Below are 14944 nucleotides of genomic sequence, written 5' to 3' on the forward strand. Positions count from 1 at the left end.
ATCAAAATAGTGCTTACTTGGTGGTAAGCACTGTTCTAAGAGTTTGGCAAAATTAGTTCATTTAATCCACACAATAAACCCAGGTAGTTGTTACTATTTTTGTCACCATTTTATGGTTGTGTAGGCTGAGGCACATAGAATGCCCAAGGTAAGGTATGTGCTGAAGCAGAGTGGCCTAGATTCTTCTAGATTCAGAAGACTGGGCTTCTTAGTGCCCTTACCTCCTGGTAGTGTGAATTTATTCTCTCTGAGCCATGGTTTTCTTATCTGTGAAAAATACATGGTCATCCCTGCCAACTAGTGAGCTGGAAAATGTACAGGTGCTTTCTGAACCGTGCATGGTGACACCAGTGGAAAGTACAATTATTTAAGTAAAGGAGGTCAAACACCAACCAAGAAGAGAAAATGATAATTTGACTTGATTTGTGGAATTTAATGGGTTTGCCACTCAAAGAGGTAAAATGGATTTGTAGTTAAAATCATGGACTTTGAAGTCAGGTGAACTTTTGGTATCGTGGCCTGGCCGCTTAAAAGCTCTATGGCCCAAGACAAGTCATTTAACAGTTATGAAACGGCATTATCACTGTGATCCTCTATTTACTTATCAGTAAAATGGACCTTACACATTCCTCATAGAACTATTGTGAGGATGAAATAAGATGCACTTTATGTTGTGCTGATGAGTAGTCAGTGTCCATAAATGTAAATAGGACTGTGATTTTTTTCCCTGAGTCTGTATTCTCCCTGTGTCTAAATTCTCCCCCAGAGACACCCTCAGCATGTGTGAGGGGCTAGTCGAGAGGTATGTGGCTGCCATGGTGCTGAGTGCAACTGGAGATGCCTTGGGATATTTCAATGGGAAGTGGGAGTTCCTCCGGAGTGGGGAGAAGATCCACCAGCAGCTGGCCCAGCTTGGTGGCTTGGACGCCATCGATGTGGAGAAGTGGAGAGTCAGTGATGACACAGTAATGCACCTTGCCACAGCAGAAGCTCTCTCAGAAGCCGGGAAAATCTCAGACTTGGACCAACTGTATTCCCTCCTTGCTAAGAATTACCAAAACTGCATGGAAGACATGGACGGTCGGTCACCAGGTAAGCACAGGCAGTGTTGATCCTAGCCAAGTGGAAAATAAAGCAGGCGCAGGAAGTATCAAAAATGTTGATTGAGATTTAAATATTAACAAGACAGTAGTTTTGTAGCTGTGATTTTAAAATAGAAATAACCTAAATGTCCCGTAATTTATTTAATCATGGGGACACATTTGCAGCCTTAAGCTAGATAAATTTTATCTAAAAATTAGGTAAATATCTACTGATATGGGAAGATTTTTTTTAAAGATTTATTTATTTATGGACCTCCCTGGTGGCGCAAGGGGTTGAGACGCAACCAATAAAGCTTTCCGCAGCCTCCGCAGCACGAGTTCTATCCCCCAGCCTGCCAGGGGAGCAACCTACATGGTGCAGCAGACCTCTCCTGACTCACCCACTGCTCCCTTCAGCAGTGCATACAAGAACAGGGGTACAGGCCAGAGGTGCGGGGTCGGGGGGAGGGGAGTGAGAGGATTCACCAGAGACAGAGTGGGGAACAGAACAGGCAGATTGATAGAGGTACACTGCTGAGGGGAGCAGTGGGTGAGGCAGGAGAGGCCTGCTGCGCCATGTGGGTAGCTCCCTGGCTGGCCAGGGAACAAACTCATGCTGCAGAGGCTACTGATAGCTTCACAATGCTGTGCTTACCCCCTTGCGCCACCTGGGAGGCCCCAGAATTGTTTACTTTTTTTTTTATTTATTTGTATTTTCTAAAGTTTTTTTTATAATGAACAACTATAAAGAGAAAAAAATATATTTTTAAGAGGAACAGAAAGGGTCTTGTAGAGATTCCCTCTCTGGTTCTAGATTCACACAACAGTGGTTCTTACCCCTTTGGGAGCTTGCTGCTGCCACTAGGACCCCCTTTTATGTGTCCTCTCTGACCTGCCTCTCCTCCTGTTTTAGGCAGCTTGGAGCCATAACAAGATCTACAGACTGTGGTTTAAAGGACAGGCATTTTATTCTCACAGTTCTCGAGGATACAAGTCTGAGATCAGGTGTTGGCAGGATTGGTTTCCTCTGAGGCTTTTTAACCTCCTCCTGTCTCCTCTTACGCTCACATCCCTGGTATTTCTTTTTGTGTTCAGATTTTCTCTTCTTATAGGGATACCAGTCATATTAAATTAAGGTCTTAGTGGTCTTATTTTAACTTCATCTTCTCTCTTTCTTTTTTAAAGATTTATTTTTATTTATTTTTGCATACAAGAACTGGAGTGTAGGCCAAAGGTGCAGAGGGTGATTCACTGGAAACAAAGTGGGGAGCAGAACAGGTGGACCTAATGAAATATACTGCTGGGGGGAGCAGCAGGCGAGACAGAAGAGGTCTGCTCCCATGTGGGTCAGCTCCCTGGCCAGGGATCAAACTCATGCAACCGTGGCTGGCGATAGCTTGACAGTACTGAGACTTTCACCGCTGCGCCATTCATTTTTTTTAATTAATTTATTTATATAAGAGCTGGGGTACAGGCCAGACGCGTGGGAGGGTGAGAGAATTCACCAGAGAGAGAGCAGGGAGCAGAACAGGCAGACGGACGGAAGACACTGAGGGCGACGCAGGAGAGGTGTGCTGGGACATGTGGATTTCTCCCTGGCCGGCCGGGAATTGAACCTGCGCTGCAGAGGCTGCGAACAGCTTCACAAACGCGGTGCTCAACCCTCTGTGCCCCCAGGGAGGCCCCATTCATCTTTTTTAAAGAGCCTATCTCCACATGTAGTCACCTTCCAAGTTAACTAGGGATTAGGGCTTGAACATACGAACTTCGGGAAACAGTTTAGCTCATATAGCCCCTGATGAATTCCCCTCCCCACACATACACACATACTAAACCAGGGGCCTCCAGTCATCCCCCAAGGTGATCTAAGGAAGCCAGTCTTTGTTTAGCCTTTCTCAACATCTGATAGCTCATCAGGTTGGCAAATGGAGAGTTTTCTGTGTCCACTTTTGCCATGGATGACATCATTGGCAATTAAGTTACTATCAGGGAACAATGATCCACACCATGTATTACTGCTGCTGTTTCTGACTCACTTTTGCATTCTCAGCGCCCAGCAGGCCAGGGAGATGGATATGCCTGATTCCTGCTTGCACATAGAGGCAAACCAAGGACACTTGCCCAGAATCCATCACTCCTCTTCTGAGTGTGTGCTCTTCACACTAGAACTTGTCACCTCTTTCTGACATTCAGGAGCAACATTTGTCAAGTTCTCATTGGGCTCTCAAAGAGCTTGAGTTTAAAATCTGATGGTTTTGGGGGCCCTCCCTGGTGGCACAAAGGGTTAAGAGTCAGCACTATGAAGCCATCCACAGCTATTGCAGTACAAGTTCAATCCCTAGACAGGGAGGTGACCGACATGGTGCAGCAGACCTCTCCTGTCTCACCTGCTGCTCCCCTCAGCAGTGTATTTCCGTCGGTCCATCTGCTCTGCTCCCCACTCTGTCTCTGGTGAATCCTTCACTCCCTTCCCCCACTTCTCTGGCCAGTTCTTGTATGCGTAAATAAATAAATCTTTTTTTAAATTTAATTTTAAATTTTTAAAAATTTTTTACATCATTGCTCATTTGTAAACAGTATTTTCTTCCCCCCACCCCCTCAGGTGTAGTCCCTGTAGAGTTTTCTTCACCAATGCACCCATGCACCATCACCTCAGTCCCCTGTGCTCCTCCCTCCCTCCCTCTGATCTCTCTCCCGCCTCCTCCCCTGCAGGATGTCTCTGATTTATAATTGTCTGTTTTTGCTTTGTTGTGTTTTGTGCTGTTACTATTTTTTTACACTGATGTCTTATTTGGCTCCCCTGTATTCCTGCTATAAGTGAAACCATCTGATTTTTCTTTTTCCTTCTGGCTTATTTCACTGAGCATAATTCCTTCTAGTTCCATCCATGTTTCTGCGAATGGCATGAGTTTATCTGTTTTGATTGCTGAATAATATACCATTGTGTATATATGCCACATCTTCTTGATCCAGTCATCTATTTTGGGGCATTTGGGTTGTTTCTAGGTTTTACCTACTGTAAATAGTGCTGCAATAAACATAGGGGTACAGGTGTTCTTTTGAATCAGTGTTTTTGTGTCCTTTGGGTAGATCCCTAGGAGTAGAATTGCCAGGTCATATAGTAGCTCCATTTTTAGTAGACTGAGGAACCTCCAGACAGCTTTCCATAGTGGTTGGACCAGTTTGCACTCCTACCAGCAATGTAGGAGAGCTCCTTTTCACCATACCCTTGCTAACATTTGTTTTGCTTTTTTTGATATGTGCCATTCTTACTGGTATAAGGTGGTATCTCAATGTGGTTTTGATTTGCATTTCCCTGATGATAAGGGATGTTGAACATTTTTTCATATGCCTGTTGGCCATTTGCATTTCTTCTTTGGAGAAATGTCTTTTAAGTTCTTCTGCCCATTTCTTGACTGGATTGTTTATTTTGTTTTTGTTGAGCCGGGTGAGTTCTTTGTATATCTTTGTGATCAGTCCCTTATCAGTTGACTGGAATGCAAAGATTTTTTCCCAATCAGTGGGTGTCTCTCTGTTTTGGTTAATGTTTCTTTTGCTGTACAGATGCTTTTCAGTTTGATGTAATCCCAGGTGTTTACCTTTTCCTTGACTTTCTTTGCTTTGGGTGATGAGTCTTTAAAGATGCTATTGCGTTGTATGTCTTGTAGTATTTTATCTGTATTTTCTTCTATATATTTTATGGTTTCAGGTCTTATGTCCAGTTCTTTTACCCATTTTGAGTTGATTTTTGTGCACAGTGAAAGGTAGTGGCTAGTTTCAATTTTTTGCATGTGGTGGTCCAGTTTTCCCAGCACCATTTGTAAATAAATAAATTTTTTAAAAAATAAAGTCTGATGGTTTTGACAAAGCCACAGACTAGCTGGTTACATGGTTTTCAGCAAGGTTCTTCAACTCTGATCTTTAGCTTATTCATTTAAAAGAGATTAATATGTTATACCTACCTTTTTGAATTAATGTGATGTTTCCATAATAATTGCCAAAGATTCTCTACATGAATCTTCTCCTCTTATTATTTTTCTTTTAAAAAAAAAATGTGTATTTATTTATGCATACAAGAGCTGGGGTGTAGGCCAGAGGTGTGGGGGGAGGGGTGAGAGGATTCACCCTAAAGAGTGGAGAGCAGAACAAGCAGATTAACAGAAATACACTGATGAGCCCAGCAGCGGGTGAGACAGGAGAGGTCTGCTGCGCTATGTGGGTAACTCCATGGCCACTATCGAACTCATGCTTCAGTGGCTGTTGATAGCTTCATAGTGCTGTGATTTAACCCTTTGTGCCACCAGGGAGGCCTGTTATTATTTTTCTTACCATGCTAACAGTTATACCTATCCACGGAGGACGAGTTCCAAGATGTGTAAAACCATGGATAGTTCCAAACCTTATACATACTATGTTTTCCCCAGTACATACATACTTAATGGTAGTTTAATTTATAACTTAGGCACAGAAAAAGATTAACAACAATAATTAATAATAAAATAGAATTGTGATAACAATCTACTGTTTTAAAAGTTGTATGAATGTGGTCTCTCTGACTCTTTCAAAATATCTATATAATATTTTTGCACCACAAAAACTGCAGAAGGAGAAACCACGAATAAGAGAGGATTCGTATTTATAATATAAGGCACAATGCTGGCTTAGGGTTTAAAGTTTGACCGTGCTCATCATCATATTTTTTTTGGCTTTCATTTTCTGTCAAAGAAACTTGGAGACAGAGTTTGAGCTTGCTTCTTTTCTTCTGCTGGGTCTTTGCTTTGGTTCCATAGAGCCTGTGACCCTGTGCCTTATCTGACTCTCCCCAGGTGGTGCCTCAGTGAGTAATGCCTTGCGGCTGGAACCCGACAAAGCTAATGGCTGGAGGATTCCCTTCAACAGTCACGAGGGCGGCTGTGGGGCTGCCATGCGGGCCATGTGCATTGGACTCAGGTTCCCTCACCCCAGCCAGCTAGACACACTGATGCAGGTAAGCATCGAGAGCGGCCGAATGACCCACCACCACCCCACAGGCTACCTGGGAGCCCTTGTGTCTGCTCTTTTTACAGCCTATGCTGTGAATGGCAAGCCAGCCAGGCAATGGGGAAAAGGACTGATGGAGATGTTGCCAGAAGCAAAAAAGTACATTGTCCAAGCAGGCTACTTTGTGGAGGAGAATCTTCAACACTGGTGAGTTTATAGGTCCAGTGCTGCTGGAAAATGGTGAAATCTGTGTGCCCACAAGCGTGCATGTGTATAGCTAAGATTCCTAGGTCATGTCAACTGTCACACTTCTCACCATCACTTTTGCCCTCTACTGCATCTGGTGGCACTCCTGCACCTGCCAAGGACTTCAAGTTCAGTTTCGGCAGTGGTTGGTACAAAGTAGCTGAGTGAGCATGTTAGTGAGCACATCCCTCTTGTGTGAAGATCCTTTATTGTGTTCCAGCTTTCTATAGTTCTTGTGATTATTCTAGAATGAGGTGAATTCAGTTCCTTCTCATCTCCTGAAACTTGTTTTTTCAATGTTGTCTTGACACACAAGCAAGGTTTGGAAATCCTAGTTTAGAATAAACAAGAATTAGGTTTTTCCACTAACTAATTAATAAGTTCTAAGACCACATCTTCCTCTTTCTGTGAGTTTGCTTCACGTTGCCTTTCTTAGAACAAAAAAGTCCAGAGGCTTTCCGCTAATATCTCCTTTGGTCATAATGTTCCAAAATTCCTTCTTGGGGGCAAAAAACAAAACAAAACAGTGTGATGTATGAGATGATGTGTTAATTAGCTTGACTGAGTAATCATTTCACTGTTATGTATATCCAGTCATGTTATATATATATATTTATAATTTATATTAAATATATATATAATTTATATTAGGAAGATAAAATAATAAAATATATAATGACAGATTAAAGAAAGTTCCCCTCTTGAAAGGTAACATGACTACTCAGAAAAACAAAACCTTTATTTCTCACCTATAACTTGATAGATATCTTCCTTATTAGCCACAGACTTGAATGCCTTGTTTATATCAACACCTAGCAAGTTTTTGAATGAATGTCATAGCTTCTTTTGATTTTTTTTTCCATTGTTTATGATATTAGTATAAGAAGTTGAAATCATCTTGGAATTTCCTTTGCTCACATATCCATCTGGCACCTTTCCTTATGAGTTTCTTATTTTCAATTCAATAGATTTCTTTCCTCTTGCAGGTCTTACTTCCAAGACCAATGGGAAAAATACTTAAAACTTAGAGGGATTTTGGATGGCAAATCAGCCCCTACTTTCCCCCAGCCCTTTGGTGTGAAGGAGAGGGATCAGTTCTACAAATCCGTGAGCTACTCAGGCCTGGGCGGCAGCAGCGGCCACGATGCCCCCATGATTGCATACGATGCCATCCTGGCTGCCGGAGACTCCTGGAAGCAGCTTGCCCACAGAGCCTTTTTCCACGGTGGAGACAGTGATTCTACAGCTGTCATTGCAGGCTGCTGGTGGGGCATTATGTATGGGTTTAAAGGAGTGAGTCCCTCCAACTACGAGAAACTTGAGTACAGAAACCGACTAGAAGAGACAGCTAGGGCTTTATATTCTCTTGGGTCAAAGGAAGATGCTGGAATTGCCCATTAGGGAATGTGACACTCATTTCTGTTGGTTTCTCCTTGGGTGTTGTTCCTTTTCTGTTAGATTTCTTTCACTTTTTCCAAAGTCAAGAGGTTTAACATTGTATTCAGGTATTTTTGAGATAACTTGTCCCTTGGATACCTAAAATCCAGTCTTTCCAAGCTGACCTGTTTTCCCTGAATCTATCCCTCTTCTTATCCCAAAGAGTCTTTAATTTCAGGTGATGGGGTCAGTGTCTCCCAAGTCTGAAATCTCATAAATATATTAAAGTCTTCATTTTCATCATCTCATCTTTGGACTAAGTTTTTTCTGTTTATTTCAAATTGGGTTTCTTGCCAAGTAAACCTGAGACAAAGATTTGAGCACATGGAGTTTATGTGGGAGACAATTCCAGGAAGCACTGGTAGGAGAATGGGGAAGTGAGACGGGGATTATGTCTCTTCTGGGGCAATTGCAGGCTCCTTGTGAGGCATAGTGTCTTATTCTCTGTGGCCTCCCTGCCTGTCCCTTGAGAGACATTCAAAAAGTATTGACTTTTGTGACATCAAGTTGTGCTGACATGAATGCTTTCAACATGCAGCTCTACATCTGCTTCATATGCCCTCTACTTCAGGATTGCCAGCTGTCGTCTGGCCAAAGAGGTGCCGGAGAGATGGAGAATTTGGTTCTTTCACCATGCCTATGTGCTGACTTAAGAGAGATTCTGGCTGTGTGGTGTTTTTTTTTTTTTTAAAGATTTATTTATGCATACAAGAACTGGGGTACAGGCTAGGGGTGCGGGGGGTGGGGGTGAAAGGATTCACCATAGACAGAGTGGGCAACAGAACAGGCAGATCCACTGAAATGCACTTCTGAGGGAGCAGTGGGAGAGACAGGAGAGGTCTGCTGTGCCATGTCGGTAGCTCCCTGGCCAGCTGGGGATGGATCTCTTGCGGGCTGCGCGGATAGCTTCATACTGCTGTGCTTAACCCTTTGCAGCCACCAGGGCAGCCCTCTAACTGTGTTTGCAGCAGGACTCCACCAATGGCACAAGACTTATCATTCTTTTATATTTGAAAGAAGGACATGGGCCTCCCTGGTGGCACAGCGGATTGAGCGCAGTGCTGTGAAGCTGTCTGCAGCCTTGCAGCATGGGTTCGATTCCCGGCCAGCCAGGGAGATTCCCACATAGCGCAGCAGACTTCTCCTGTCTCGCCCGCTGCTCCCCTCAGCAGTGCTTTTGGTCCATCTGCCTGTTCTACTCCCCACTCTGTCTCTGGTGAATCCTTTCACCCTCCTGTGCTTCTGGCCTGTATCCTAGCTATTGCATAAATAAAAAATAAATCTTTAAAAAAAATTTAAATAAATAAATGAAGGATATTCCAAAGCTCTTTTTCTGCTTAAAAAATTCCTTCTTTATTTATATATTTCAGAAACCAAACATATCATTTTAAATAATACAACCAAGAACAGATTTTTTTTAGCAGGACAGCCAGTCAGAATGGCAGGTTTTTAAGAGTGGAGGGTTACAATTCACAAAATAGTAAAAACTGGAAGAATCCCAATGAGAATCCCAGTCCCGTTTAATTAATTCTAAAACTTTAATGTGATGCCCTCCTTCCTCCCCACTATCAGGCCAGCCTGGGCCTAAGAGAATTAGAAGAGAAATGGGATTGTGGAAACTTCTTCCACTCCTCCTGTTCCCCTTCTGGGGTTCCTTGCTCCTCTCCCCGTGTTGACCTCAGACCATCCTCATGGGTGGGAAAGACGGCAGTCAGCGTTCTTCTGAGGCTCCATAAGAGGGGAGGACCTTTGCTGGACAGGGCCACAGGTGAATGCAGGCTGCCCCACCCATGGCTGTCTTTACACCCCCACCCCTCAAATAGACCCTAAGGACAGACCAGACTGTCCAGCAGACGCCCAGCTCTGAAACGGACGCCATTGTCACCTTCATGAAGTCACCCTTAGTTCAGTTGGTTGGTCCTCTCATTTGATTTGTTTTGAAGGTAAGGAAGAGCATCACCTTCCCTCCCCTTTTAAAAAGGGAAGGAGAAAAACCCCACAAACTACAACTCTCATGGTTTTCCCTTCAGATCCATGGTTTTCAGCTGGGGGAGGTAGAGAAGGGAGGTCTGATAACGGAGCAGTTCCATAACTCTTAGGAAGACTTTCCAAATCCTTCCAGTCTCTTTAAAATGTGGTGGTGGAGGTGGGGGCAAGAATGGAGTCAGGTAAGGAGGGTGGGGGCTTGGCATCTGCTGTTTTCCCCTACAGGTCTTTAGCTACAATTGGAGACCACAGAAAAAGACTCTTTAGAGATCCTCTTACATTTGCTTTGCAGATCCTCACTAATCATCATAGCAAACTTCAGTAAGAGTTTAGAAGACACTGGTCATGACTATAGACCTCCCACCTCCACTGTAGCCTTTTGTCTGGAGACTTTTGTCCAACAACCATGCATAGACAAATGGACTTCAGAACCAATCCAAAAGGTTAAAATCCAACCAAAAGCAGGGTCCCTGCCTGGTCCTTTGAAACTCTCCTATGCACTGATCCTGATGGCACAGAACCTTGGACTGTCCCTTGGTCATGTACCCAAATCATGATTTGTGCTCTCAAATAAATGCCCCTTTGGTTAGAATACAGCCTGATCATTTCTCTCAGGTTGACATTGTGCACTGAAAAACAATAGATTGTGCATAAAATTACCTAAGATTATACAAAAACAGTGATTCAAAAGAGCAACTGTACACCTATGTTTATTGCAGCACTATTTACAATAGGTAAAACCTGGAAACAACACAAATACCCAAAAATAGATGACTGGATCAAGAAGATGTGGTATATATAAACAATGGACTATTATTCAGCAATCAAAAAAGATAAACTCATGCCATTCACAGCAATGTGGATGGAGCAAGAAGGAATTATGCTCAGTGAAATAAGCCAGAAGGAAAAAGAAAAATATCGGATGCTTTCACTCATAACAGGAATATAGGGGAACCAAATAAGACATCAGTGTAAAAAAATAATAATTAGAGCACAAAACACAACAAAGCAAAAACAGACAATTGTAAACCAGAGACATACTGCAGGGGAGGAGGAGGGAGAGGGGGTAAGAGGGAGGGAGGGAGGAGCACAGGGGACTGAGGTGATGGTGCACGGGTGCCTTGGGGAAGGAAATTCTATGGGGACTCAATCTGAGGGGGTGGGGGGAAGCAAATATTGTCTAAAAACTGTAAAAAATGATAAATGTTAAAATAAAAATATATAAAAAATTACCTAAGATTATTAGATGCTGTCTAGAAGTCTTGACAAATTTTTAATATCTGCAAAATAAACATTGATGTCATGCCCTCCCTCCCCTCCAAGCATCTTCAGTCACCACATTCTCTATTCCTCTTCTGTGCAGGTGAATGTGCATCTTTTTTAAACAGTTGCAGAATTATTGAGACTATGAAAGGAGTGAAGATTCTGATGACTTCACAGGCAGCCAGACTGAGGACCAACATCTCCAGGAATAGCTACTAGGGTCTGGCTAAGCAAGGAAGGAAATAGGAGTCATGTAGACAGGGCACAGGGCAGGAGATAGCAAGAGTGGCATAATGTGGCCATCATTTTTTTCATCTTTGAGGTTTGGGAATTGGGAAAAGTAACACTTAAAGAGTAGATGAGACTTTTTCTGTTTGAAGAAAATGGAGGAAGAAAGAGGTTGCCCAGTTTCAGGCAGCTCAAGAAATTGAGCTCAGAAAGTTCTCCTATCCAAAGTCACACAGCTTGGATGAGATTGAACTGCAGTTTAAACCCAGACCTATGTGTTTCCAAAGGTTTTTTTTCTTGACACACTCTACCCCATTCTAATTATTAGTGAAAATTAGAAAATCTCTCCTTAGAGAAAGCCAAATGAAATGCAGGAGTGAGGTGGTGATGGCAAAAGTTTGAGGCCTATCTTCACTTTCTCACAGCTGTGAGGTGAATTTAAGATGAAAGCTAGTCGTGGAATTGAGACCCACACATAAGGTCAGGAAAGGAGGGGGTAGAGCCAAGCTTGAAGAGTCTCTTCATTCTCCTCTTTAGACCCATTATGTCCCCAGAGAGTCTCTTCTTCCTCTACCCTCATTTTGTCCCCAGACCACCAAGAAGACCCCATCTGGTTTGTGCTTGGTTGCACCTGCCCCACTACGGTTCCTTCTTCACTTTTTTGGACATCAGCGTCACCATCTGTGCTAGCTGGGTGGTCTCAGGCAAGTGTCCCCCAGAGCCAGGGTCTCAGGCTTGGAGTCAATAGACTTTAATATCTAAAGAACAGGAGTCTAAAATGGCATTGTCTGAAGAGGGGGACAGAATTGAACAAAGAACTCTTTGGTTTCTCCTGACTTACAGAGTTGGAGACAGACATTTGTAGTTTAAATAGAGAACTGAGCTTGAAACCAGCATTTCCTATCATGCAGGTGGGCTCATCACTCCCCATGGCCAGTGTTAGCAGAGAGGTGACATAGTCTGCTTGTCATCCCACTTCAGGGACTGGTTGTATCTTCTGTTAACAAAATGTTCCTAATAAAGTATATTTATTAAAGTTTATGTAAATAGAAATTGGAAATACAGAGTCAACGTGGTGATAGGTAGATCTGGTAGATGTATGGAAGGTGCAACCTGCATGAATAAAATTGAAACATGGTGTTGAGCAAAGGAATGTGTCTCCAGGAGGATGATTTCCATGGCAGACTACTCTAGTGGGGTGATATTTTAGGGTGAGATGAATTTTCTGGTGTCCCTTATTCCACACCAGAAGACTAGGAAGAGGACTCGAAGAAACTAGAAGACTGGGAAGAGAACACTTTGAAGGTGTAAATTTTTTTTTCCTCTTGCAGGAACAGGTTAATTACTGTGTGATTAAGCCTAAGGAAAGGTATACCCTGTGATATTTTACAGAGAGATCTGTTACTATAACCCAGTTCTGCTACAGGGCTTGTCATTTACTTCTCTGAGTCTCAAACTTCTGAGAACAAATGTACATTGGGGTTCATAATGCTCACCTTGAGCACTGTAGGGAGGATGAGACTAGATGTGAGATCATAGAAAATATGTCTATTCATCTCACCTCTGGTTTCTGGCACAGAGCTCCTGAGTGATAGGAGTGTCTTTTGTTCTGAGGCAACCCTGGTTGGGTTCCTGGATGAGGGCTGGTCATTGGAAAGACCAAGCCATCATTAGAAGGTTAAAATTTTCAGTTCTCCCACAGCCTCATCCTCTTGAAAAGGAAGAGGAGATGTATATGAAGTTAAGTTGGTGACTGAGCTTTACCAAAAGATGAGGCTTCCATAAAAATTCCAATAGTGTGGGATTTGGAGAGTTCTGGGAATGGTAAACACCCAGAGGTGCTGGAAGAGTGGGTGTCCAGAGAAGGCAGGCAACTTCAGCACCCTTTCCCCACACCTTGTCCTGTGCCTCTCTCCCATCTTGATGTTTACTTGTTATATTTTATGACACCTTTTTATAATAAACTAGTAAATGTAGATAAATTGCTTTCCTGAGTCCTGTCATCTGCTCTGGTAAATTAATCAAAACCAAGGAGGAGGTGTCGGAGAACCTCTAATTCATAGCCCATCAGTCATGCACACAGGTGACAACCAGGACTTGTGGTTGGCATCTGAGGAGGCAGAGCTGGTAGTCAGTCTTGTAGGACTGAGCCCTTGATCTGTGGAATTTGATATAATCTCTAGGTAAATGGTGTTGGCAATTTTAATTGTAGGACATCCATCTGACGTTGCAGAGAATTGCCAGGTGGGGAAAACCCACCCACATCTGGTGTCAAAAGTGATGAGTTGACAGCTGTGTGAGAGTAAAGGAGGAACAGTAAGGGAAGAACTGGGATTTTCTGAAACACTAGTAACCTTATGTGTCATGGATACAGTGGTTTTCCAAATTCAAATCCCTGCTCTGTAATTTACTACCTGTATACTTTGGGCAAGTGATTTAACCTAACTCTGTCTCTTTCTTTCTTTCTTTCTTTCTTTCTTTCTTTCTTTCTTTCTTTCTTTCTTTCTTTCTTTCTTTCTTTCTTTCTTTCTTTCTTTCTTTCTTTCTTTCTTTCTTTCTTTCTTTCTTTCTTTCTTTCTCTCTCTCTCTCTCTCTCTCTCTCTCTCTCTCTCTCTCTCTCCTTCCTTCCTTCCTTCCTTCCTTCCTTCCTTCCTTCCTTCCTTCCTTCCTTCCTTCCTTCCTTCCTTCCTTCCTTTCCTTCTTTCCTTCTTTCTTCCTTTCTTTCTATTTATTTATGCATACAAGAGCTGGGTTACAGGCCAGAGGTGCAGGGGGTGAGAAGATTCACCAGAGACAGAGCAAGGAGCAGAACAGGCAGATTGACTGAAATACACTGCTGAGGGGAGCAGCGGGTGAGGCAGGAGATGTCTGCTGTGCCATGTGGGTCACCTCCCTGCCTGAGGATTCAACTCAAGGATTGAACTGGTGCTATACTGGCTGCAGTGGCTGCGGATAGCTTCATAGTGCTGAGACTTAACCCCTTGCACCACCAGCGAGGCCCCTGCCTCAGTTTCTACATGTGTAAAATAGGCCTAGTAATAGTATCTATTCTGAGGAATTGCTTTATGTATTATATAAAATAGTATGTGGAATAATAAGTAAACAAACAAAAAAAAGTGGAAAGAAACAGTAGCATAACACTGATACATTTTTGTTGTTGTTGTTAATGTGTCTAGGGTCTTCTTTCCATCAACTTGTGATGAAATGGGAAACCCAGGGAGGATCCTAGGCAAATTGCTTCCAGCTGCTTTCTTTCACTACCTGGAAGACAATTTAAGGGGACCTCCACGTTTTCTTCCTCTTCAACCTTCTCAGGGGATTGCTTTTCAACACTGCACACCCAGTGACAAGCCATCAAGGTTCACAAATAATTTTACTTTCAAGTTAGGAGATCTTGGCGAACAAAGATTGAACCTTGGATCTTTCACATCAAACTGCTTTTAAAAAGTTCAATTTGGGCCTCCCTGGTGGCACAAGGGGTTAAGATGCAACCTATTAAGCTATCTGCAGCCACTGCAGCCTGAGTTCAATCCCTGGCCAGGGAGAAATCTGCATGGTACAGCAGACCTCTCCTGTCTTGCCCGCTCCTCCCCTCGGCAGTGTATTTCACTCAGTCTGGCTGTTCTATTCCTCACTCTGTCTCTGATGAATCCTCTTACCTCCCACACCTCTGGCCTGTACCCCAGTTCTTGTATAAATAAAAATAAAAATCTTAAAAAAGA

The 14944-nt window shown here is 43.0% G+C and overlaps 1 protein-coding gene across 1 annotated transcript; it reads left to right on the plus strand.

Moving 5' to 3' along the window:
- Positions 1-779: 779 nt before the first annotated feature.
- On the plus strand, positions 780-7709 carry ADPRH (ADP-ribosylarginine hydrolase; the record flags this gene model as incomplete). The annotated part of the gene is made up of 3 exons (XM_084232671.1): positions 780-1092; positions 5909-6269; positions 7295-7709. The coding sequence occupies 3 exons, from the start codon at positions 780-782 to the stop codon at positions 7707-7709; spliced, it is 1089 nt and encodes a 362-aa protein (XP_084088797.1).
- Between the last annotated feature and the right edge of the window lie 7235 nt (positions 7710-14944).

Source organism: Talpa europaea (genome assembly GCF_964194135.1).
Source record: "Talpa europaea genome assembly, chromosome: 4".
In the NCBI taxonomy this organism is placed as follows: Eukaryota; Metazoa; Chordata; class Mammalia; order Eulipotyphla; family Talpidae; genus Talpa; species Talpa europaea.